Below are 27822 nucleotides of genomic sequence, written 5' to 3' on the forward strand. Positions count from 1 at the left end.
CAAAACGGATCGCCAGATTAAAAGATTACTACTGCTACTACTATTGCCGACGATGGAGTAGTTATGAATGTGTTGTAATTATTAAAAAATATTTATTTAACGAACAGTTTAATAAAGACATCTTTCTTAACTAAAACAAGTTTTGTATTATCTATTACATACATATTCGTAGTACCATATTAATATGCCTTCTTATAAAGGTAAAGAACTAGCCCTTTTTAAATATTGCAAGTCATTTCCTATTAAATGTTAATTTGTTATCCAAGTAATTAGTTTTTCTTAACATTTTAAACTTTTTAATTAATTTTCGTTAATAGTATATTTCCTATCACTATTCCGTATGTTTTAAAAGAAATATCTTACCTCGATACCGAATTTATTTTGAGTTTTAAAGCTAATCAACTGATTCTGTTGTTTACCTACTGAAGTAATAATTCGTTCATATTTAACCCATCAACTAGTATGTAAATTGTTGCTTTTTACTCTAAAATATAGAATTCAGATAATAGTAACTAGAATTTTCGATGTGGTATTCATAACAAAGGATTGCATTATATTTTTATTTGTGCTTTTATTAACTATTATTTGTAACATTTAATGATGCATAATCTCTTTGTCAGGATATTTTTTTATGAATTTCTAATTTGAAATATCTCATGAACCATTTGTCTAAATATTACTTTATTATTCATGCAATTTTAGCTTTCCTTACTAGGGCCATCTTTACTAACTTTAAAAATTCGAAAAACTAGCAGTAAAACTTTTTCATTTCTTTGAGAAGTAAATTATTTACAACTATAACTTCATTTTCTTAATTATGACATAGACATATTTCTTTGCAAAATTACCCAGGAATAAATAATTTTTATAAATTGAAATAAGTAACTTTCATAGAAGCAATGTAACTGTCAATAATTTGTTATAATCTTGTGTAATGTATTCTTTCATGAAAAAAAAGTTGGAAAAGCAATGGTTTTATTCTAATTTTTTTCTCTCATTGTTGGATAAGTTATAACTATATATTAGGGGCCGTTCAAAAAGTACGTACACAAAAATGGAGAAATTTTAAACCCCTCCCCCCCTTCGTACATTACTGTACATAAGGTCTTACTCCCCCCCCCCTTAGAGTACGTACATTTTATTAGTCTACCCCCCTTTTTCATAAAAATTAAAATAATTATGTTTTAAATAAAATTAAATATTTACTTAAGGAGGGTGTAGGATAAAGTCAAATTTAAATTTGGTGTATGTTTATAAAGTACGTACTTTGTATAATACCTCCCCCCCTCCCCATCGTACAAAACCGTACATAATAGCAAATCCCCTCCCTCCCTTCGGGTTTTTTGTACTTTTTGAACGGCCCCTTATATGTATATTCATAACACCTAGATGTAAATGAACAGTGTAAATTCTTAAATTACTTTTACAGCTCAGAGCTCAAACTCCAAAAAAAAAAAAAAAAACTGTTTTGTTTAAAAACCCTAGATGGAATTCAAAAGTGTGTTTTTTAAAAAAAGAAAAAATCACTTTAAATTCTAAACATTTTAAATGGCTCTTTCTTAAAGTCCCAGACATCAAAAACTGCCCATTCACAAAACTTATTTCTTATAATCATGAAAATAATGCATTATTAAACAAATAATTCAAAAACCCTTTGAACAAATCAGTCACTTGTCAGTTTTCCAACAACCAACAATAGAGGTTTTTTTTAACATTTAAATGTTTATATATTTTACATAAATGTGTATTTTTTGTAAAATTATATATTTTGTAGCAATTAGTGGTTAACTAATAATTTTCACAAAATACCAAAAACAGTATCTTGGCAGAAAAACCTGGTTCGACCCTGAGTTAATTTGGTTAATATGCTCATTTTTAAAATACATAATTGTATTTTAATATTTCATACTTCTTGGTTATATTCATTAACTGTGTTTTTCTAAATTAATATATCTTAAAAATTTACTAAAAAAAGTATTCATTTAATTTCTTTATTCGATTTTGTAAAAATAAATGCTTATTCATTATATTTATTGCTGCACTTTAAGATTATTTTTAACATTTATTAAATATATATTTTAGTTAAGGTGAAATGGGGTAAGGAGCTGTATGATGATGTGGAAGTTAACACTGATGATGATCCCATTGTTTTTAAAGCCCAGTTATTCACCATCACAGGAGTTCCACCTGATCGCCAAAAAGTTATGATAAAAGGAACCACATTGAAGGTTGTGTTATAGTTGGCTTATTAAAAATTCCTTTTTTAAATTTGATATTTAATGTGTCTTTTCAGATGATGTCTTGTGAAATTGGCAGATTATCTTATCTTACCATATTAATTCCAAAAGAAGAAAAAAATTTGTTCCATTGTATTTAATTATTGTGGCTCTTTATCATACATTAAAAAAACAAACTGTGAAGTAAGAAATATTTTAAAGAGTGATGCAGCTAAAGTATATAAAATGCACTGAAAAATATTAGAAAATTTTTTAATTGGATTTTTGTAGTGTAAAAAATATAGGTACTTTGGGATAATCCCGAATAACATATTCGTACTTTGGCATTTTCCCATGGACCATTTTCGCCAAACTCTATATTAGGTACAAAAAAATTCGACAAAAGGTAGCTTCTGCACCAATAACCACAAATTTTATCGTATTTACTTTGTAATCCTTGTACACAAGTTTTCTTTAGCATATTTAAATGAATTATGTGGCAGCAACTGCTCAAAAATAATGATTTGTTTGTTTGCGCTTTAAAAGCTATTGAGGATTTTTGGCCGCCAAAATAAATTATAATATATATAATCAAGAATAATTTAATGTGTAATTGTAAAAAATAGAGTTTTTACTTTGTCTTGATTCTTTTTATTACACTATTTTATTATGTATTTTTGCGCTTCCATTTTTTTGCCTTTATTATTTTAGTATTATTATTATTTGATAAATTTAATGTGTTTAGAATATTTATTTTAGAAAATGCTTTTTGTTATGATGGCGCCAAAGGATTTGTGCATTTTCACGAGTGTCAAGAGGATAATTCAATTGTACCAAAGTATATTCAGTTGTTGAATGTGACAACCATTGTAAAATGCTCCAGAACACATAAATATATATTCTTTATTATGTTTACTGTCTTTAACTTAAAATTTTAGTTTTTAAATTTATTAATATAACTGATAAAGTTCAACAATTCTAATTCATAATATTGGTTTTCGATAGTCATATGTTTTAAGTTGCAGCTTTTTTAAACCTTTTTTAAAAGATTAATTCTTTTAATTCTAAATTTTTTGAAAAAATATATAGAATTTATATTTTTGTGTTAGGTGTATATAGGATAAAATATCAAACTCTGAATTAATAGTGTTTAAAGTTGAAAGAAAGAGTAAAAAGTGGGCCAGAAATGTTTTGTCAGTCATTTATCAATCGAAATATGTATTGCCACTTTAGTAGTACATCATCATTTAAAGCTTGTTTTTAAACAAGCTTTGAATGGGAAAAATCATATGTAATATCTCAACATTTTTGATAACCTTCCTTATTTTTTTTTTTTTTTTTGAAACAAAATTTTTTATTTTTCCTAATACATTTATTAAAATTAAGTGTGTTAATTTATAGTTTTAAAATATTACAAAGTAAATTTAAGATTTTATTAGTATTTTGTGTTAATTTTATTCTAATAAAATATTGTAAAAGTTATTTATATATTATCTATTTGCTTTTTGAAATTTTTTTCAATATTTGTGTAATTCATTCTTAACTTCATTTACATTTACTAAGATAAATTTTCTTTTAATGCAGGATGAAGTTTGGGGAACAATAAAATTAAGAGATGTAAGTATACAATTCTTACTAAAATTTCAGTGATTTCAAAGTATTCTTAAATCTTCCAGTGATTTTAAAGTATTCGTAAGTATTCTTACTAAAATTTCAGTGATTTCAAAACTATTTAGGTTTTATAGCGTTTCTGGTTTAATCACTTGCGTAAGTTTTGTAATTTTTAAATTCTTAATGATACTCCAATAGTTGAAAAATTATTAATTTTTTGAATTTTTTAATTATTTATTTGTTTATAAATCCTCAAACTCTTTTGGTTGCTTTTCCAAATGATTTGATTAATATTCCTGTTAAGTAGCTACCTTTTGAAAATATGTGAATTTTTATATGATCTTCAGAGCAATTAAATGTAGCGTACTTTTCATTTTGACTCAAGCCAATGTACTCTTTCTATTCTGTTATTGAATTTGATGATATTAAAGTTTGTTTTTCTGAAAATATGTAATGTAATTTTCTATATATTTGCCGAATATTCTTTAAAAAATATGCTGCTGCTCTAAATCATGTTTTGTTCCAAAGTGAGCTGTTTATTGACAAAATGACCCTAGTAAATATGCTAAAGTTTGTATTTATTGTATCAATATTAGTGTACTGTATAATATTAGTGTACATCTCTTACTGTCTTGCTACCACAAGAGATGTAGACACCAGAATTGTATGGTGGCACTTAAAGTAATCTTTCTTACATTACACTCATAAACATTAACACTCATAAATTTATGAGATAGTATTATTTGGTCATTAATTTCAGAATTTAATTTCTTTTATTTTTTAATAATTGATTCTTAAAAAGCTTATTAATGAAATATATTATAGGGTGCTACTGTCCTTATGATGGGTACTAAAGAAGAACTTCCTAAGGAACCTGTTGAAAAAGTTCTTTTTATGGAGGATATGTCTGATAATGAATTAGCTACTGCGGTATGTTTCTTACAAATTACATTCTTTTCACATTGTTCTACTCTGTCATTTCAATGGAATGTGTTATTTTTGAAATGCATATAGGTTATACTCCTAAAATGTGATTTTACATTTCTAAATTTTCAACTTTTCACAAAGGGTTCCAGTTTTTCTTTTTGAAAGGCATATGCATATATATATATATATATATATATATATATATATATATATATATATATATATATATATATATATACACACACATTCATGTATGCATGAATATTTATATATATTTATACAGTCGAACCTGTTTATCTCAAATCTCACAGGAAAGGCGAAAAGTTCGAGATAAAGAGGTTTCAAGTTATACAGGTACTCTAAAAAAATCAAATTTAATTAAGAAATTCTCTTAAAAGTGCTTTAATTGTTTCAAGTAGAAAAATATAGACATTTCTTTAAATTAATTATACCAAATAAATCTATTTACATAGCAGTTTTTTAACATACATTTAACACTGAAAAAAATTTTTACAAGATTTTTGACGTAGAATTTTATTTATTTCGATTATTCTTTTTAGGTTAGAAAGATCGCAATTTTCTCATAGCCAACATTTTCCTGGGATTCCAGAGTAATTTATAAGAATTCTACAGCTTTTTTTACTTTTGCATTCACTTTGGATTCATCAATATGATCTTCAGCTTCTTCCTCTTCATCTGATATTCCTTTGACATTACCTATGATTTCCACATTTGTCAATGTTCCGCATGTTGCCAGGCAGTTGTTCACTTGTAAAAATTTTCAAAATTAAGGTCAACATTAAATCCAGATTTTACTGCATTCCATTCTGGCAAATCTGGCTATGCATTTTTTGGCAAATCTGGCAATGCATTTTCAGTGTTAATATTTTCTTCTTCTTTGCTGATGTCTTCAATCTCTTATTCATCATCTTCACAGCTATTCTTAAAACCAGCTTTTAAAACCATTTTGGATAGTTTTTAGAGAAACATTTCTCCAGGCAAAACTGTAATTCTGATAGCGTCTAACTTTTTTCATCTATGACATCTACAAGTTTGATACCAACTGTTTTTTATAGTTCACTTTAAAACTCTTAATTATCCATTGATCAATTGGTTGCAATTTTGAGGTCAAAATGAATTTCTATTCTTAGCTTTTTTATCTATGTTGAAAAGTTAACCCCTGATGGTCACTACTTATTAACCCCTCACTTACTGCCAGAATCATTGTATTCCTTTCCAGTTAAGGAAGTGCAGGGATAGTGATTGAAATTCCAAGAAAAAACCCCAACCTGTTCATCCCTACTTCCTGTGGATTCACGAAATTCATCTCTGTCTTCGAATTCTACTGATAAAAAAGTTTTGTCATTTGTGCTCTATTATTAGAAATTCGAGAAACGATGGTTTTGAAGAAAAAAATTTCGACATAAACATGGAAAATACATTGATTTTAGATAGTAAAAGTAGAGAATTTTAGAAATTTCGAGATAAAGAGGTTCGAGATAACCAGGTTCAACTGTATATATATATATATATATATATATATATATATATATATATATATATATATATATATATATATATATATATATATATATATATATATATACAGAGTTCTTCCTAGGAATAAAAAAGGGCATTATAATACCTGAAGCGGCATCTTTTTTTCTAGATTAATGGACGAGGTTACGCGGGGAACCAGAAGATTATTCTTCTGATTCAAATGAATATGCACCAATTGATGTGTTTTGGAAAAACTATTTTGTGAAGAAAGATAATTTGGGAAATGTCAAATATCCTCTTTTAACAAAGCTTTTTAAAGTTCTTTTGTGCATACCACATAGGAATGCTGATGTTGAAAGAGGTTTTAGTGTGAACAAAAAGCTACTTGATAATAGGGCAAGTTAAAATTCGCATAGTGTTAATGGTTTGAGACAAGTTGTGTCACATGTCAACAAAATAAGTGATTTAAATAACTTTGAAGTTAACAAAGATATGATTAAAGTGGCTCGTGCAGCATTTAAAAATTATTCTGCTCGATTAGAGGTTGAGAAAAAAGAAAGCGAAAAGAATGTGAAAACATTGAAACGGAGAAAAGCTGCTGAAATTGATTTGCAAAAAAAAAAAAAAAAAAAAAAAGAGAATTGATGGCTTCTCAAGATCTCTTAGCTACAGCTGAAAAAAAATATTAAAGATGGGTTAAATAATCATGTATAACAGCAATATTTAACATCATTGGAAGATACCGAAAAGAAACTTATTTTGTTTACCTTCAAATAAATGTAAAAAATAAGATATGTTATTAATGAACAAAATTAAAAATTCTTGTTATAATTCTTTTTATTAAATATGCTCCAAATCTTTGTTTTGCTGCTCCAAAATTGCTTTTTTGTTGCTCCAAAGCCATGTTTTGTCACTTGCACCACTGATAAAAGCACTAAGAAAGCAAGGAAAGAAACAGAAAAATTGGATTTTTAAAAGGAAGAAAAATTATTAAAATGAGAAAATTTGACCACAAAAGGATATCTTATCAGCTCACATGATTAAATCTATGAAAATAGTGCTTTCTAATATTGCATTAATAAAACTAAGCAAAATATTTGAATATTATAGTGTGTGGAGCATCAGAGAGAGACTGATATGTAAATAAAATTTTATCAAGAAAAAATATCAAAAAGATTAAAATAAATAAATAAATAAAACTCAAAGGGAACATATAAAGTGAGGCAAGAGGAAAGATGTCATTTACTTATGAATAAATTGCAAAAACAATATAAAAATATTTTTATTACTGTTTAGTGTTAATCTCCAGATTTTCCAGGTTTTCTATTAGGATCCTTAGATTTTAAAGCGCTCTTGTGTTCTTCAAACTCCATTTAGTGTCATCTATGATTAATGTGTATTTCAAGTTATTTAATTGGATATTTTCATTAAATTCTATTTTTTTCCATTTGTAGTTGGAACTGCCTCCTGGATTGACAAATCTAGGCAACACTTGCTATATGAATGCAACTATTCAGTGTCTTAAAACTGTGCCTGAGTTGAGAGAAGCCCTCAAAAAGTAATTTTTCAATAACTATACAATCAGGTTAAGCAAATTGATTTTAACTGCATTTTAGATTTATTCTACTTTATTCTAAAGTATGAATAACTATAATTTTTTTTAATAGATAAGGTATAATATGATTAGTTTTAGGAAAAAATTATAAGATATAAATTGTTTTAGAAAACAATTATTGGTTTTCTATTCAGTGAAAAGTGTAAAAAGATACAGAAGATTAACTGCAATTTTTGTTTGCTGTAGAAAATAAATAAAAGAAAATATTTTTATTTTATTTATTTATTAATTTTCTGTTTTAGAAAAAAATAACCAAACGATCGAATTAATATGTAGCCCATTATCGTAGAAGGTTAAATTTCGAAGTCAATGGGATATAAATTCTGAAAAACAATGCTAGACCATATTAATTGATCAAGAAATAAGTTAAGTCTTTAAATCTTTTTAAAGTGGCACCTCTGCTTATGCGTGATTTAAAGGATTTAGAACGCTTTTAATTTCCTCCCTTGATTCGATGTTTATTTGCTGTTTTTAATGTGTATATCCTCTTTTACTTCAGTTTTCACAAGAATTCTGAAAATGTATATTAATGACAGAAATTATGGAAGTGCACTTTTATTTGAATCTGATTATATATTTCAGTTAAAATTGATTTTTATATCTAATTTATGAAAAACTGAAATTGTATATGAATAACTGATTTAAAATATATAAGAGACAAAGTAAACAATTGACTCTCAGATCGTTGCTACATTTGATGTTTTTATTATTATTATTTAATTAGATTTAAAATGTTTGATACTTAGCAGAGTTAGTAAAGATAGGCGTAGAAGCATTTTTAAAGTATTTTATATTTTAACCATAAATTTATTAACCCATCTTATCCAGGGAATTAAATCAATAAAAATAATGACCACTAACAAGAAGCAACTGTAATCTTTAATGTATAGTTTAGTATTTATGCACCTGTTTAAATGTAAGAATGCTTTATAATTATATATCTATTAGAAGATAAGAAATTGCTACTTCGAAAAATGAATCATAGATATGTGCCTTTTAAAATTAAAATAACTAGAAATGTAATCATTGTCTCCCTTTCAGATTTACTGGAGGATTGGCATCTGGTAACACAATTGTTCCTGCTCAATCAATTACTGCTGGTAAGTAAAATTCTTAATTATTGTGAGAAATCATCTTCAGTGTTTTCATCATAGAAAAAAAATGGGTGACAATTTCTCACCCTTTCTCAAAAACAGGGTGAGATTTCAGAAAGTTAAGTGAGATTTCTAAAAACTGAAAAAATACAAATAGATTTGGAAAAAAAATCATTTCTTTTATTATAATAAATTTTTAACGTCTTCTATTTTTTAAAGCATTGAATATTTTTGCTGCATCATCATAGAAGATTTTGCCTTTACTAGGCATTTGTCCATCTTACATTAGTGCATAAAAAAATTTGAACGTCTTATATGAAAAACCATACCTACAGTAAACATGTGGTTGCAGAGAAATGTGTTCTGAAAGGGGTTCCGTGGTTCGGAGGGGTTGTGTTCTTTTGTTTGAAAAGGTTCTGAACAATACCTACTGGTAAATAGGGAAGCTAGATAACAGGGCAAGTGTTGAAAATAATGAAGATCCAGGAAGAAAAGTGAAATTGATTTTATTCTAAATGACGTAATTCGAAGCTTTTTGCAAAATGCGAGAATTTCGCGAATTTTGAAATTGATTTATAGAGTGCGCAAATTTCTCGCGGTAATCATTTTTTAATGCAAGAAAAGAAAAAAACATGCGAGATTCTCGCGTTCTCGCGCTGTAGTGAAAACACTGATCTTTTACTTTTAGTACTTTATTAAAATAAGTTTTTTCTTACTCTTCGAAGTCTAAGCTTTTGTATTAAATAAAAAGAGAAAATAATAATTTAGTCAGGCTTTATTATTTTTTAATAAATATTTGTTTTACTTAATTATTTTTTAGTTTCTGTGAATTACTTGATTATTGTAATCTCAATACTAAAATGTTTAGTACAAAATAATTGAATAAATACAGGGTTGCCGCAGGCGACTATTTGCAACTATCTTCTACCTAGGGCGAATATGGGAACTTTTTTTTCCCTGAAAAGGCTAAAAAAGCAACTATTTTTAGGAAAATATAACTATTTGGTGACTTTTCTGTGCTCCTAGCTATGTTTTGTAGCATGAATTGGGTTGACAACCTGTGGCCTGCGTGAGCTTCTGAAAACAATGAATTTTTGTTTATATACATATATGTGTGTGTGTGTATTTGAAATTCTAGTGATTAAAAGTATTTAATTTTCTGCAAATAAAATTTTTGTGATATAAAAATTTAATGCTAGAACACTAATGTTTATATGTATAAAAATCATCATATTTGCAACCAACTTGACTAAATCTATCGTGGTATATGACCATTAAATAATTTAACAAAATGATAGTTATATTGAAAATTTTTTGTTTTTATTTAGGCAGCTATTTTCATGCTTTTGGCTACTAAAAGCAAATAATTTTGTTTATTTTTTTCTATGGTAATATGGCTATTTTAATAAGAAAAAAATTAATCTTTTACTTATTGCCCAATATGTAAATTTCTTAATTATGGTTATGATTTTAGGTAATGGATACAGCTCCCAAAATTCTTATGTGCATTATTCAAATTTCAAGTTCTATCTATGTTTTTAGGCAACTTTCTTAGAGCAAAGTTTCCATTCAGGACATGTTTTGCTTTTTCAAGTACAACATAATATGACATAAGTAAAACATGCCGCCATTTCCTGATAACTTGAATTTCATAAAATCAGTAAAAGTTCAATTTTCTGTTAGTTTAATTGGTTAGCAACTTTTAAATAATAATTATTGAGTACTTAAACTAATATTTATTAACTACAGATCTCCTTTTCTGTGCTGATGTAACCACTTAAAAAACCTATTACATTTGGTGAAAAGTACATATTTTCCTTTTTTTTTTTTTTTTTTTTTGATAAAGAGTTCATATTGTTTAAGGGTATTTCTCTTCCTTACATCGCGTAAAGAATCGTTTTGGAATGAGGAATTATTCATATTGAAAGTTCAATAAGATATTTGTAACAATTACCAAAAATTATATGACATTATTTATAGTGAAATTAATTAATATGTTACTAAAAATATTTATATTCTATTTAATATATTAATTGCTTTAAATAGTAACTTTTATTTTAGTTTAATATCAATTAATGATGTTCAATCTATGATTTGGAAAGCATATGTCTGAAATATTATGTTCAGATTGTTTTTAATAACTGGAGCAAATCTAATAACAGTTTATATATTACAGCATTGAGAGATTTATATGATGCTATGGATGCCTGTGGGGCAGAGTATCAACCTTTAATTCTACTACAAGTATTGCACATGGCATTTCCTCGTTTTGCAGAAAAGAATGATCATGGTACATACATGCAACAGGTTAGTGTTTTGTCTAGCATTTGCAGCAGAACTTTGATTGATTGTTATTCGAGGAACCAATTGTTGTGAATGATAGATGTGGGAAAACAACTAATGAGAATCAACATAAAATGCCAAATGATGACTTTAAAAGTAATAAATAAGAAAGGGATTTGAAAATTAATACATTTACTATAGTTGTAGAAAAAAAATATCTAAAAAATTACTTACCTAATGCTTAAATACTTACTTCATAGAAGGGAAATGAAAGTTCATTATTTCTCAGTGCAAATAATGAATTTTCAGCATTTGTAATATACCTCTCACCATTACTTTCAATAACACTGACAAAAACACAGGTTTCAACACTTTTATCAATTAATACATAGGCATCAAACCTGTTTGAGTTTTTTTTCCCCAAACAAGAATAAATCCTCATTTTCTTCATTATTAGCATTAAAAGTTACTGTTTTTCTTCGCAGAACAAAAAATGGAAATTTTGAAAAAAAAAAATTTCAGTAGTATTTCTGAACGATAGATGTGGGGAATCTAATAGCTTTAAAAATGATGTTAACGGGTACTGTTAACATTATACGAGGGTTGCTATTTATATTTCTGGCCTTGGCAACAGTAAGTGTTGCTAGGCGACCGCAAATGATTTTATTTGAAAGTTTGATATTTTTAAACATAAATTCAGCAGACGATTTACCATTATAGCTTCATTTGTGTTGTTGACAGTCAATTGAAAAGTTTGTCTCTTTCAAAAAATGGAATTGAATCGTGAACATTTTCGTGCCATTATTTTTCATAACTTTTGACGTGGATTGTCAAGACGAGTGCTTCGATGAACTTAATTCTTTATTCAGCGATCAAGCGCCATCCTACAGCACTGTAAAAAATTGGTATAACAAATTTAATCGTGGTCGATGTTCGATCCAGGACGAATCCCGTGCAAGTCGTCCAAAATCCGTTGTTGTGCCAGAAAAGATCGATGCTGTGCGTGAACTGATAAAGCAAGATCGTCATGTGACATACCGTGAGATAGAGGCGTCTTTGGACATTAGTATGACTAGCATCAATAAAATATTGCATGAACATTTGAGCGTAAAAAAAAATTTGTTCGCATTGGATCCCGCATAATTTGACAAACGCTCAAAAAAAGGCTCTCGTGTCGATTGGTGCAAGGAAATGTTGGAAAAATACGTTCAAGGTACATCAAAGGCCATGTATAACATTTACAGAGGTGACGAATCATGGATCTATGCATATGAGCCGGAAACAAAACAGCAACCAACTGTATGGGTCTTCCAAGACGAGGCAAAACCAACAAAAGTTGTTCGACAAGAAGCACATCAAAACAAATGATTGCCTGTTTCTTCGGCATTAACGGTCATGTGGCAACAGTGGCGTTAGACCAACGCAGGACGGTCAATTCTGAATGGTACACGACCATTTGTTTGCCAGAAGTCATCGGAGAAATTCAAAAAAAAGCAGAAGAACAGGCGAATCATTCTTCATCAAGACAATTCGAGATCTCACACATCGACTCAAACAAAGGCATTTCTGACAGAGCGAAAGATCGAACTGATGGGTCATCCGCCGTACAGCCCTGATTTGGCACCCAATGCCTTCTTCTTATTCGCACACATCAAAAATAAATTACTTGGACAACGATTTTCGACCCCCGAAGAAGCGGTTGATGCATTCAAAACGCATGTTTTGGAGTTACCTCAATCGGACTGGAAAAAGTGCTTTGAAAATTGGTTCAAACGCACACAAAAGTGTATTGATTATCATGGAGAATATTTTGAAAAACAATAAAACCAATTTCGTTCCTACATATTTGTTTTTTCATTATTTGGCCAGAAATATAAATAGCAACCCTCGTATCAGGGTTCCCAACTACTACACTTTTCATAAAATATTTTATTGAGTGGTAGCTATTAAAAACTTCAGCTTACAGAATTGTTGGTAATTTTGCCAATCTTTTAAAAGCCTCACCACGAGAGGATTGGAATAAAGGGCTTTTAATATAAGCTTTCAAATCATTTGCAAGCAATGGTATGAAAAATAACTTTAAATCAAATTTATAAGAAAAAAGTAATGCATTAGCCTAGCTACCATCAGAAGAAATTTTTCCGAGAAGCAATAAAAGTTGGAGGGGCTTTGTAAGAATAGCATTTGTGACGGTACTGCTAAAACAAGGCAATGCATACAGAAAACAAAAGATGCAGTATTGGTGAATCGAGGATCAACTGCATAGTCAAATTTATAAATTTTGTTTATTTCTGTAAGTATTTGATATTTTATTGAACAATTTTTATTTAAGGATGCGAATGAATGCTGGACTGAAGTGATGAGGATGTTGCAGCAGAAATTGCCATCTGCTCCCAACAAAGACCTGTCAGACCAAGCTTCAGCCTCCAAATATACTAGTTTTATTGATCAGTATTTTGGTGGAACATTTGATTCTACGTATCCTTAACAATTGCATGATCTTGTTTGCTTTATGATGTTTAATATTTTAAATATCAACATTATTATTATAAATCACTTATTATTATTATAAATTATTATTATAATTATAAACACACATTATTATTATAAATTATTATTATTATAATAATAAGTGATAAAAATATATTCTTTAAATTTAGGGGGGGGGGGACTCTTAATTTACATCCAAAGTAAAAATTGTTTCAATTTTAGTTCTAGAAGCATATTTTATGAACTTATTGAAACTTGTATTATTATTATTTTATGAAGATCTTCTTCACTTTAATCAGAAAATGAAATTGTATTGATACTTTGAAGCAAAAATTGTTTTTCGTTATTGGAATATAAGGGTACCAGAGGTTTTTTTTTCCTTCTGAAAGTAGGAAAATTTCAGTTATACATAGTTTTTGATTTAGTAAGTTTGATTTAAAGTGATTTTGTTCACAAATGAATAATCCAAATGTGCTTGCAAAATAGTTATCTTATAAATTTTTTTAAGTGTTTCTTTTTGAATACAAAATTTATGTTTTTAATTTTCTACCACTTTAATCAATTTTTTTTTACCAAGAAACAGGAGTTGCAGACATGAATTTTTTCCACAGACCTCCATGTTTCATGCTTTTTTTTATTTTTTAAAAATCTTTTTTCCCTGTTCTTTATCCTTCTCTTGCTATATTTCTTAGAGTGTTTAAATATAACCACCTTACAAATTTTCAATGTTATTTGTTTGGGAGTTGTTCACTAAGCAGTTTTTGTTAAAAGTGTTTTATGGAAATTAAACTTAGATTTCTCCGTTTTGCTGTCTTTTCTATTTATTTGTTTTCGTATAGTAATTTATTCATAATTAAAATTTTGACATTTATAATAAATGTACTAGAATGATGTTTTTGCTAGGTTTTTAATTTTTATGATACTGTTAGTTAAGAGCCTTAGTTTCTCATGTGAATATCTCTTCCTATACTAAAAATTACTGTACTAAATTTTGTAGGAAAAAAATTTCCGCTAGATTTCTTAATTAAAGTGATAGGGCATTATTTTTGTTGTGCTTTTAAACATAGTATTAATTTTATTTGTAACAAAACATAAGTATAGCTGACAAGCAATCAACATCAATGTGTATCAAAGTTAGAATTAAAAAGTCTGAATTTTAGAGTTAAAAAGTCTGAATTTTAGAGTTGCATTGTATTAATAAAGTGAATTTAGATTTTATGTAAGCAAAAACAGGCAGACAGTTTATATACTTTGGTAGTAGATAATATATATATAAGCAATTTTTTACTATTCTGCCAATTAATTTTTTATTTTTTATTGCACTGTATGTATGATCTTTAATTATTATTCAAGATTAAAATGTATTGAATCAGAGGATGAACCAGAAACACATCTTAAAGAAAATTTTCTCCAAATAAGTTGTTTTATATCGACAGGTAATTCTTTTTCCTTTAACATATATATTTACAAGTATATTTTGTAAATTGCCACCTTATCTGTAGTTAATCTGTCATAATCAAATGCAGGCATTAATCTGCAGTTGATTATTTCTGCCTCTTAAAATATGTTTTTCCACCTAATTTTCCTAAATTTATAAAAGATTGTTACCTATCTAATAGTATGAAATAATTTGGTGATTTCCACAGTTGAGTTAAAGGGGTTGGCGGAAAAAATGTGACTATGTTAACCTATCGTTCATCTGCAAGGTTCCCGTTTTAGGAAAAGGCTATAAAAATAAAACTTTTTATTTCAGTGCAAATCTTTTATTTTGCTTTTTGTTTGTGCACATCACATTATTAAGTGCAGTAGCTCTAAAATATTAAAAAAAAAACAAAAAAAACATTGTCATTTGGCATAGACTAATGATTTCTTTGATAGGTCAATTGTATTTTATTTTAATTTATGAAATTCTCATTATCTATATTTACATATTCTTTTTTAGATGTTAAGTTTATGCTGACTGGATTAAAGCAGGTAAATCTTATTTTAAAATTGTGTGTTAAAATCGTTCTAAATTAGGATGCTGAAATGTCTCTTTTTGTTATTATTTGATTTTAAAGTATTTTTGCTTGTTTTTAGCGTATGGAAGAGACACTCACAAAATTTTCATCTACTCTAGGAAGAGACGCTCAATATAAAAAATCTGTAAGTTTATATATTTATTTTCTAGCATTTTTTCCTTGATAAATTGCAAGCTTTTAAATCTCATCATAATTTATTTGATAAAAATGAATACTTTGCTGAACTTTACATTTCCTTCTATTTCATATCGGTAATATATTATGTTTCATAACAGATAGTTAGTTTGATAATTAGTTTTGAAACTATAATAATCTTTAAAATCTATTATAATTTACTATAAGTTTTTATTCTTCATGTCATATATTGCATATTTTAATACTCTTCTTTAATGGATTTGAAACATATTTTATTAATATTATCTTAGTAACAAACTTTAAGAAAAAAATTCAGTAGACATACTTTTTATTTAAATAATGTATTTATTTATGAACATAGGAAAAAATTTAACTGTAGCATTTTTACTAAAAAATAATATCAAAAGTAAGCTAATACAGTATTCTAGAGTTACGTAACTCTTTCAGTTAAGTGTCTCTTGAAAAAATTTTGGCAATACAAATTATTAAACTAAGTTTTACTTAATTAAACCTTATCTTAAAAAATATCTTTATCTTAATAACAAACATTTCTTGTAAAATATTTTATTAACTTGTTTTGTGGCTTACTTACTTTTTTAATTCCTTTAAACTGCAAACTAAATTGTTTTTCTCATATCTTTTTAGAGTAAAATTAGCCGTTTACCGATGTATTTAACTGTACAGTTTGTTAGGTTTTATTATAAAGAAAAGGAATCCATAAATGCTAAAATTTTAAAGGTAAGTCAATCTTGATATTTGCAATTTACTGTCCTCCACTCAACTTCTTACTTGTTGATATTCTTTAAAATGTAATTTAAGAGCTTACTAGTAGCCGGCTCTGAGTGGCATTTTTCCGTATTCAGAAACATCAGCTTTAGACATTGCAGCTGCAGGAAGCTTTCTAGTTTAATGACCTGACAAAAAATTTCTAAGCATAAATTTGATAACAGGTTTTTTAGTGAAGATTTCATGTTTTTTTTTTTAATGCCACTTGGTGCCTTCCTATACTAAACTTTCAATTATTTTTTATGTACATTTTAAAAGTATTATACTGGTTGTTGAGAAAGTATGAAGCAGTATAAAATCTTAATAAATATGCATTAGATCTTAAATTTAGAAATACATGTGTGTAATGTATTTAGAAATACATTTGAAAATATTTTCAAAATACACATTCAGGGTATCTGACTCATTATTTTATTTTTGATATATTTGAAGTTGAGGTTATTCCAAGTAAATGAGTTTAGTGCCATTTTTTTCTTGTTATTCTTTTTTTTTTATTAAATGTTATATCTGAACAACCTATACCTATTTTACTAGTTGTAAAAATTATGTTGGGTTAAACGGAAACAATTTACACGCTAGCTTCTCTTTTGCACTGTTCTTTGCTTGAATACAGTCTGCAGATTTTGAAAAACTTCTGGATTACCAGAAGTTTCTCAACTTACTTATTTAGTCAGACTTACTCACCAATAATCAATAGTTGTTATATTTGTTTATTGTTAATAGTTTAAATCAGGGGTCTGTCCAGACATTTTGCGAAAGGTCCTGTTTTTATGAAATTGTGAAAAAACTATTCATACTTTGTGAATATAAAATAAGCGTTAAGTCACATTCTTTCCCCCAGGGTCCTGTTATTGCAAAAATTGCTAAAAACCTTTTCAAGAGGTTTTTAAATCGTAAATAGATACAAAATTCTGCTCAGCAATTGCTGCTACTAAATTAGAGGTACAACATACAAATATTTGGTATTTAGCCTCTACTGCTCAACACAGAATATTCATTTCGGACGAATTATGGGAACAAAATCACTCACATTTTTAATAATTTCAATTGACATATTTTAAACAACACAACTAAGTAATGTATCACTTTTAATGTGTTACGCATTAAGTAAACTTAAACAATTCTTAAATTTATAATATTTTATTTAAAAAATTGTCAGAAATAAATTTTTATTTACATAATATTCTATAAATTAATTTTATGCATAAATATAAATTGATCAATTATTTATTTTAAAAAAAAATATGATTTAATATTAATAAGAATGCGCTCGTGATGTTTGTAAAAGTATAAATATTTTCTTAGAATTTAAACTTTGTCTCTAGCCGTCTTTCTCTCCCCCACCCCCCAAGAAGGGTTTATTCGATTAACAAACCAATAATGAAGATAAACAAATTTGTGAAGGGTCCGTTTTTATGATAAGATATTTTGTGAAGGGTCTGTTAACGGACCCAAGTTTCTTCTAAACAGACCCCTGGAAATAATCCTGTTATTTAATAAAATAATGCTTCTGAAATCGACACCTTTGAAACAATATTTCCAATCTGAAAAATCACAAATAAAATAAGTCGTTGACCTCTTTTTAGTGTAATAATGCAATTTTTTGTTCTTTTTTTAAAGGAAAGAGTTGCTGCTCACTTCGGAATTTTATAAAAAAATTTATTGTTAAAATTAGTCAAGTTGCTGCATATTTATTATTTACTGATTTTCAGGATGTTAAGTTTTCGTTAGAGTTAGATGTTTTTGAATTGTGTAATGAAGAATTGCAGGCTAAACTTACTCCTATGCGAGCGAAGTTTAAAGAAGTAGAAGATAAAAAAGTGGAAGAAGCGCAAAAGGTAATAATGATCACTTTTAGATTAGAAAATTAGTTTTAGTTTTCTTTTTTTACTTTAATATATTGTTTCAACACTTGTTTTCTTTTTGTACATAGTTTGTAACACTGTTTGATTTCATTATATTTTGTACAAAATTGCATTTGGCTTGGTATAACCACTGCTTTGTCTCTTGTACCGATAAACAAATGAGAATTTAGTGTTGTATTCTAACATAATAATCAAACTATATTAACCCCTTCATTATCTCAGTCCTCATAAGTGGACCTTTGCTTCTTAGCTTCGAAAATTACACTATAAGAAAATTTATAATTTTTTTCTTACTGAAACATTCATGGATGTTTAAGCTTTCTGGGAATTCCAAGAGATGCAGAAAATGTAAGTTATTGGGGTAAAATTCCACAGAAACAAAAGTGATTTTCGAAAAAAAAAAACACACAATCCATGTGCTCAAAAATTATAGTAATTTTAAATATTACATAATTTAGTTACTCTGAAAATAATCTTTTTTGTTGAACTTAGTAGTTCTGTGATTTGTATGAAGCTTTTAAATTTATATTTACTTAATATTTAAAAAAAAATCAGTCTAGAACTTGCAAGTCCATTTATGTGTATCTCTGTATCGTGTGGCGAAATTTATGACAGCGTAGTAGTTAAGATAAATGTCATAGTATTTCGAAATCTATATAAGATATATCTATTTCGAAAGATATCGCTTTAGTAATATTTGTATGTGTATTTTAATTAACTGTTTTATAAAAAGGTACAATGCTCAAAATAAAAAAAGATATCACCCTGAATAACTTTTGTTCTAATAATCGGATTTTCAAGTACTAAGTGTCAATCATAATGGCTCCTGAAGGTAACTTTAAATATGCTATATAATTAGTGCTAACTAATAATTAAGTTGCAAAATCAGACACAAAAAAAAACTTTTTCTTAATAAATATGTATATTTTTTACATAAATAGATTTCTGATCCTAAACACTTAGTCACTAAGGTGGTTGGAAGTTGTGTCCCCTTAATGTTAAGTTTGCGTTTTTGGTCATATCTTTCAGATAGCAGAATTTAAAAATAATAAATAAATAAATTGCACATGCTCTTGACACTTATTTACTCAAAGATAATTTCATGCAAAAAATATTTTTTTTATAATTTATCATTTTTTATTATTTAACCTATTACTGAATGAAAAAGTTTTACATTTGAATTATGAGCCATAAATCTTTTTATACCATATTTATTTATTATTTTTACAATCTAAGATGCTATGCCATTATCTTGTGTAAAACTTATTTTAATATCGTTTGAAGTAATTTAATATACTGTGTTATTAAATGAATAATCCCAAGAAACTGAAAGGAAAAAAACTTCATTTATTTTAAAAAATATAAGAAGATGATAATAAAAGTAGAAATGTTTTGAGCAACCAAAAATTAACATCAATTCATTCACGCCTGGTGAATCTTGAGAATGGGCATCTATTTTTGAACGCTTGAAGCACATCGACTTTTATTTCCATATATTTTTAAGGCAATCAAGATTTTATCATCAATTATACTGTTTTACATTTGGGTCTTGATCATAATTTTATTCTCGTAATAGTAAACATATGTATTTTAATATTTTAACAAGATTCATGTGGTCCTTTAAAAAAGCAAAAGAACTGTATCTTCAATATTGTTGAAATTTAAATTTTGAAACCAAATATTTGGAGTTAATGAAATTTAACATTTTATTTTTAAGTTTTGTTGCCACCATTTCATTGTCTTAAGGACCTTACAAACTCTTTTTAAAAGGAGAGTACCATATCAGATATATCTAGTGATGATGAGAAGCATAAAATAAGTTTGTAAATGAATGATGAAATTCAAAGAAATTGCAGTAGCGGTATTTGGTGATAAATGTATCTAATTGTAATTGAAGACCATATTGAGCGAAATTTTTTGGTGAATTTGAAAAAATAAGTTTTTGAATATGTATTGAAATATCACGATGCTATTAGCAAATCTTCTTTTCCATGTAACTTAAAATTTGGCAGAATAAAGTGATTTTCTAAACCACGAATACTACAATATACAACAAATTATCACAACATGTTATTTCTAACATATTTCAATATTTTATGACTCATTTCAATATTTTAAAAATGCTACTTAACGTAGACCAATTTCTTCAGTTATAGAAAGAAAGAAAAATCGTAAATTACATAAAAATAAATATCGTAAATTATATAAAAAATTTGAGAATGGTCTTTATAATTACTATACCCTCTAAAAACATTTCCGGCACTTTTTTCGTTTCTTTAAATTTCCTTGCCTAGAAAACTTGATCAAAGCTTTAAAAATGATTATCCCTAAAACTTTGTATATAATTGTAAGTTATGTAAATTTGATTTTAGTATTAAATCCTCTTATAAATGGAGTCATTACAAGTTCAACTATTTAAATTTCAAAAGCTTGTACAGTCTTAAATAATTTATGAATCTATTCAAGAAAATTTTTTCAAAGGATATCAAAAAAAAAGAAATCTTTGCTTTTTGTTCAGAAATCAGCTCAAAAAATGTCTACTACCCAGACACTTCAAGGTATTTTTCTATTAACTGTTAATAAATAAACCTCTCCAAGAAATCACAGAGCTGGAATTTTTTCATTTTTGCTTTTTAACTGTATGAACTTAGATCTTGGTTGCTTACCAATGGAGTAAAATTAAGTATTGCTCTCTTGAAGAAGTCTATGGTTATCTTAAATAACTCATTTACGTCAGTCACTTAGATTGGCTGCTTTTTTTTTTGTTTATTTTTTAACTATTGCCAAATATATATAGCTCCCTCTGCCATTCATAATTCTCCAATTTTTTCGAAATTTTGTTTACCCCTTATTTTGAGAATCAAGAATCCAAATATGTAAAAAAAAAAGAGTGTTTATTCAAAGAAAATATGTTTTTGAGCCTAATTTTGTAATTTAATTCATAGATAGCACTAATTAATTAACATATTTGAAGTCACCCTCAAGAACCATTAAGATTGTCACTTAGTACACGAAAATCTGAACATTAGAATGAAATTTATTTAGTGTGATATCTTTTTCATTTTGCACACCATAGTTCCATATATATTTAATAACTTTAACTTATGGTGATTTTTCCCCCTTCATAATTTTACCTCTAAGAATTAAATATTTTTTATCATTAACATTAAATTCTTTTTAATACTTATTAATTTTGTGTGGTATGCATAATTAAAATAGTTTCGAAACTGATATTAAAAGCAGTATTGCAATGTGCTGACAAAAATGTCAAAAAATCTTTTGTGATTTCTTTTTCTAAGTTTCATGTATCATCATTGTATTTAAATAGACAATACTATAACAATATGCATGTTTGTTTCTACTTAAGGTAAAATTTTACATTTTAAATATTTCTATTCTTTTACTTAAGACCTGAGGCTCACGTATGTGTACACAAAGGGATTAGCCCCTTGGCTGTATAATTCATATATCTTTATCTTATGGCAGTAAAATAAAAATTTGGAACTGCTCAGTTGTGAAGAGGTTATTGTACACTGCTCAAAACAATTAAAGGATATTGAGGTTGTGGATTGATCTTGCATCTGGAGAATTGTTTGAATGATTGATACATTATCGACAGACGTATTAATAGGCTATATGAGATAAAAATTACATTTGTTTGGCAGAAAAAAATGCATTTTATTGAGCATTTGAGTACAAACAAACAAAATTTGTGCATATGAGAAAAATAAATAAAAAGTGGTGTTTCTTTAAAAGAAAATCGCTTTTAGTAGGGGGTGTGGTTTCCCGGGACGGTCAGCAACATTGAACAGCTTTGAGGCATCGAGTCAATTAATGAAGGGCTGGAATATCTCACTACTCCAGAAGCCCTCTTTCCAGTTCTTGGGGAGTTTGTGGGAGTGGTAGGCGTCCAATAATTCATCTGCCTAGATTGTCCCGAACATGTTCAATTGGGTTCATGTCTGGAGAACACGCTGGCCAATCCATTCTTATGATTCCTTCCTCCAAAAGGTAATCATTTACCAAGTTAGCATGATATGGCCCTTAACATGAAGTCATCTCCAATTGCTGCAATGTGAGGGACTACAATAGGTCTCAGAATCTCATCCCTATATCGACGACTGGTCAGAGCTCCATTTCAAATGATATGGAGATTGGCGCATCCATCAAAGGAAATGTCAGAATTGATCATCACTCCCCTACTGCCATATCTTACACTTTCATGAGCAAACGCAGTGTTGTTTCTAGTGCCACGTTCCCTTCAGGTGAAAATACGCCTATTATCAGAAGGGACAGAAAAACGGGACTCGTCAGAGAAAATAATATTGCGCCATTCATTTCATCTCCAGTTCACATGTTCTATTGCCCACTTCCTGTGGGCATGACAGTGCCTTGCTGTTAACGTAACACACACCATTGGCCGACATACAAACAAACGTACATCGTAAAGGCAGTTTCAGACAGTTTGTGTCAAAACTGTAGTGTCAGTAGTCGAGCAAAGGTGTTGTTTAAGAAGGACGGCATTCATATTGCTGTTAGTCAAGCTGTTAGCGTTAAATAACGGTTTTCATTGGGCATTGTTGCTCTTCTGTGCCTTTGCTGTGATCTTCGGCCTGCATTTTCAGTCTCGGAGAAACTGCTCCAGATCCTGGAAATCACTCTTTATGAAATCCAATGGCTTCTGCTTCTTCGTTTTGCGTTAGCCTCTCTTTAACCAGCCAACAACTCTCCAAGCTTCTGATACAGTTAAATGATTGCATTGAGACATTGCACTCATAAAAAAAAACTTGCTTACTGCATGTCGATCATTCTTTTCTGCTTTGTCTTACATTAAATTTGAAGCCAAATCAAATTCACTGCTGCTAAAGCGTCATCTTCAACATCAATCCCAAAATTTGTACTCTTCGAAGTTAGAAAATAAGAAATATTTGCATTTGTGACTCTTTTTTCCCATTTTATGAAAAAAAATTGCTTATATACCATTATTATATACAAGATGTACAATAACCTCTAATCCTTCAATTTTTTTGAGCAGTGTATTTGGAAATTATGAAAACTTGTTCTCTTTAACAAAAACGTAAGGAACTCAATTGCAGGAGCTGGGGTTTGAGGAGATAGAAAATATAAGAGCAAATCGTGGGGATATTTTTTCTAACATAAATATTGATTTTGCTTAAAAGTAAAATGAGCTTTTTTTTTTCAGGCTAAGCTAGCTCCTCAAGAGCCTCCCCTGAAAGAAGCAAAAAAAACTAAAGCAATGTCTCATTGGTTTGATGATGGTAAGTTGAATCATATCTAAATTGTTTGTAAAGCATTTGTTTTCTATTTGTTTTACTGTGCCCTTTGCAAATTATTTCCACGTGTTCCATCTTTTTTTTTTTTTTTTTTTTTTTTTTTTTTTTTAGACTTTTATATTATAAATTTCTAACTTTTTTAGGGGTAATCATAGTGCAAATCAGTGACATTGTAACAGTAATGAATGAGGCAATTTTCATTGAACTCTGCAAATAGAACTATAGTAACAAAAAGAAATATTTTTTAAAATTTTATTTCCAATTGCATATTAGAAGACAACTATAGACAGAAAAACAAACAATATAATTAGAACAAGAAACAAAGATAACAGTAACAGAACTGAAACTTCAGTGCGTTTATAAATTGTTCATCTTGTGCCGAGCTATCCAGTATTTCTCCCACGAGTGTCCAGAGCAGGGTAATGACTCAAATGGTTTTGCGTCCATCTCTCAGGAATGTTGCACAATTGGCACTTAGGATTTGAGGAATTTTTATACAATATAAATGTTTGGAAAGGCATTCTTACCATATAGCGATGCGAAAAGTAGCGAGAGATTTGTCTCTTGGCCATAACAGAATATCAATTTCTAGTTTTTATTTGCCTCCTTTACCAAAGGTTCTCTCTAATAGATTTTTCACTTAGCCTTTTGGCAGCATAGAAAAGAATTAGTTTATCTGTTATTTGAGCAATTTTGGTTGCCTTCTTTTTTCCAGGGAATCAGCTGTTTTATTTCCCTGGAGTCCACAGTGGTCTGGCACCCACTATAATGCAATCTCTCTATGGGTTTCAATTATATCACAAAGGGCCAGCCGAATATTTAAAATATCAGCTGATGCCGGAGCCTCTTATGAAACAATGGTGAGGAAGGCAGTCCTAGAATCATTTTGAGAGCAGCACATGATGCCAGAATTGTAGATCAATAGGATCATTGTAGATCACGAGAAGGTTGATCTACTTTTTATCCCAGAATAGGAAATAATATGCATACTTTAAATAAAACATTTTTATTGCTTGCAACATTATTTTAAGAAGGGCACTCTATGAATGGTAAAAAGATCTTATATCCATCATATGTTATCATAATATGTTACCATCCATGCTTGAAATGCTAGATCAAATACATGAAATTAATATATCTTTTAGTTTAATTTATTTTGTTCTCTTTAATTCTTAATAAATTTAAATTTTTTTTTCTTCTTAGATATTGGTTCAAATAACAGTGGTTATTATGAGTTGATGGCTGTTCTTACTCATAAAGGAAGATCAAGTTCTAGTGGTCATTACGTTGCTTGGGTGAAAAGAAAAAAAGGTAAACTACTAATGTTAAGCTTTTTTTTTTTAAAAAAACAACATGAAATTACTTGTTATTTGTTTAAAATAATGCTTTTTGTACTTTTTTGGAAACATTTTTTTGTACCTATTTTTTTTGTCACTTCTCTTAATATTTTTTATTTAGTATGCAAAATACAGTATGCAGTTATTATTATGTGCCACTTATTTTTAATGTTTTATTTTATTTATTTGTATTCATAATATTGTAAAATATTTTTTTTCAAATATTAAAAGTTAAAAAATGTATATATATTTTATTTAAGAGAACTTTTTAAAAATAACTATACTTAATCAAAAAATTTATGTAATTAATTTCAATTGGGAATAAATTTTCCTTCTAATTATTGCATACATTTGACAGTAAGCAATTTTTCAACTTTGAAATTAGAAAAAAAAATGTGTGAAATACGTAATAAAAATTATAAATTCCAAACATTATTTTTGTTGATTTTATTAAAAAATTGTTTATCTTAGACTTTTGCTATTAAATATGTTCATGATTACTTTTTTAATTAAATGGCAATGAATGTGTGCAAACATAATTGAATTTGATAAATTTACTCTTTGCAGATGAATGGTTTAAATGTGATGACGACACTGTTTCTATGGTACCATCAGAAGAAATTTTAAAACTATCCGGAGGAGGTAGTCAAGTTCTTTATTATCTTCTTTCTATTCTTTTTTATTTATTATTTACTTATGTTAAATATCTTACAAATCTCAGTATGTATTATTAAAATACATATAATCCGTTTTACACCTCATTTTGCATTGTGTCCTAATACTTGAGGAAAAGTAAAGGATGAAACTTATCAAAAGTAAAATAGTTATTTGCATTTTTTATTTTCATTACTTGCTTTACTGATCCTAAGACAAGAGTAGGAAAGTTAAAACTGCAAAATCTAGAGTATTCAATTCTCCATAACTGTATAAGCTATTAAAGAATAATTCTTAACTTCAGAAAAAAGTTATTGTATCTATATTAAAATTTTATATATATTGAAATTTCCATTATTGATTGTAAACCCTATTTAAAGCTACATAAAAATTGACATCAAGGAAAATTTTCATAATTTTCTTTTAGTGAATTTACCTTTATTATAGTTTCTTATTCATGAATCCTCACAAGAGCTGAAAGATTCACATTATTATTTTAGGAATGAATTACATTTGATGAAAAGTTTTAACTAGCTTATAGTAACGTGGTATTTTTGAAAACTGGGTATTTTATATGTAGCAATTAATTATCAATAAATTTTATATTTTATTGAAAGTATTTGCATTCAATATATGCTTTTCTTTCATGTTCACAAAATTACTTATATTATGTTTCCATTTTAGTTATTTTTTAACTCTAGATCTATAAAAAAAAAAAATTATCTCAATTTAGATGTCTTGAGTTTTTATAACAACCAAAAAAATAAAACGTTACTATGTTTTTTTTTTAATGATAAGTTACTATCATTAAAATGGTTTTAAAAAATTTTTAATGCTATTTTTTATTAATTTGTAACCACAAATTAGTGACAGTATTAATATGGGAAATTTTTATATCCAAAGATTATTAATAAAGCATTTTTAATTTCATTAAAATTATTTAAAAAAGAGGTAGCTTTACATACTTTCCTTATGTTTTTGAAACTCAAAGTAGAAAATATTGAAATGTTACGTTGACAAAATAAAATAAAATTATGTTCAAAGTTTTTTTTTTAAAAAAATTTCGTCTATTTTAGGGGACTGGCATTGTGCATACTTGCTTCTTTATGGCCCACGTATACTGGAAGTAGAAGATGAATCAGGAACTTCTTCATGAACATTTCACTGAAAAATCATTAGTATAAAGTCTAAATCCTCACATTGTAACTAACTGGCTGGCTTTTGGGCCCTGTGAAAACACTTCACCTGTACTTTAATCATTCTGTTCAGTCTGTTTAAATAATATTAAGAAGCCTCATTTAAAGTCAGCATTAGAAAATTCTTTTGTAAAAAAAAAGAACAAAAAAAAATGATGCAAAACCTAAGTTTGTAATTCCTTTTTTGTTGCTATTGCTTTTATATAACTTTCGTATGTTGTTATAATATTTTGAATTAAATTATGCAAATAAGGCTCTTGTATTTTTTATTACTTATATTACCTAATTTTTGTATAATTCTCTTAATGTATTCCTTATATTCCAAAATTAGTTAGGTTTCTACTCAAAGAATGGTGCCACTAAAAAGCTTGACTGCAATGGAAGGGTTGAACTAGATCTGTAGACTTGACAGGGGCGGATTAAGCGTACCCGGGGCCCTAGGCCATTAAAATTTTTGGGGCCCTTAGGTTAAATTTTTTCCTCATATATTTTTTATTTATTCAAATATGAAAGTATTTATGTATCTTTTCATTTGAGAAAGCATATTTAAAATAATAATAAATAAAATTTTACTTTATTTTGTTAAATTAGAACTAAAAAAATTATCATATTTTATTAATATATATTTAAAATTGATTTTTTTTAAAAATCATTGCTTTTCTTAATTTTTTTAAATTTATTTTCACAAAATTTTTTTTAAGGGGGCCCCTAATCATTGGGGACCCCAGGCCATGGCCTAGTCTGTCCTAATGGGTAATCCGCCCTGAGACTTGGCGTTTTTATTATAAATTTGTGGGA

General features: G+C 27.8%; 1 protein-coding gene across 1 annotated transcript; it reads left to right on the forward strand.

The window, feature by feature from the left end:
- The first annotated feature begins 1 nt into the window (after position 1).
- On the forward strand, positions 2-27277 carry Usp14 (ubiquitin specific protease 14). Its single transcript, XM_087160672.1, has 17 exons — positions 2-200; positions 2083-2228; positions 3801-3833; positions 4653-4757; positions 7709-7812; positions 8911-8969; positions 11140-11270; positions 13579-13724; positions 15090-15172; positions 15679-15710; positions 15816-15881; positions 16538-16630; positions 18391-18516; positions 23747-23822; positions 25041-25148; positions 25742-25816; positions 26905-27277. The coding sequence occupies exons 1-17, from the start codon at positions 185-187 to the stop codon at positions 26982-26984; spliced, it is 1479 nt and encodes a 492-aa protein (XP_087016798.1). The 5' UTR covers positions 2-184; the 3' UTR covers positions 26985-27277.
- Positions 27278-27822: the final 545 nt, after the last annotated feature.

Source organism: Parasteatoda tepidariorum, chromosome 4 (assembly GCF_982258835.1).
Source record: "Parasteatoda tepidariorum strain Cologne lab strain chromosome 4, Ptep-v5.0, whole genome shotgun sequence".
NCBI lineage: Eukaryota > Metazoa > Arthropoda > Arachnida > Araneae > Theridiidae > Parasteatoda > Parasteatoda tepidariorum.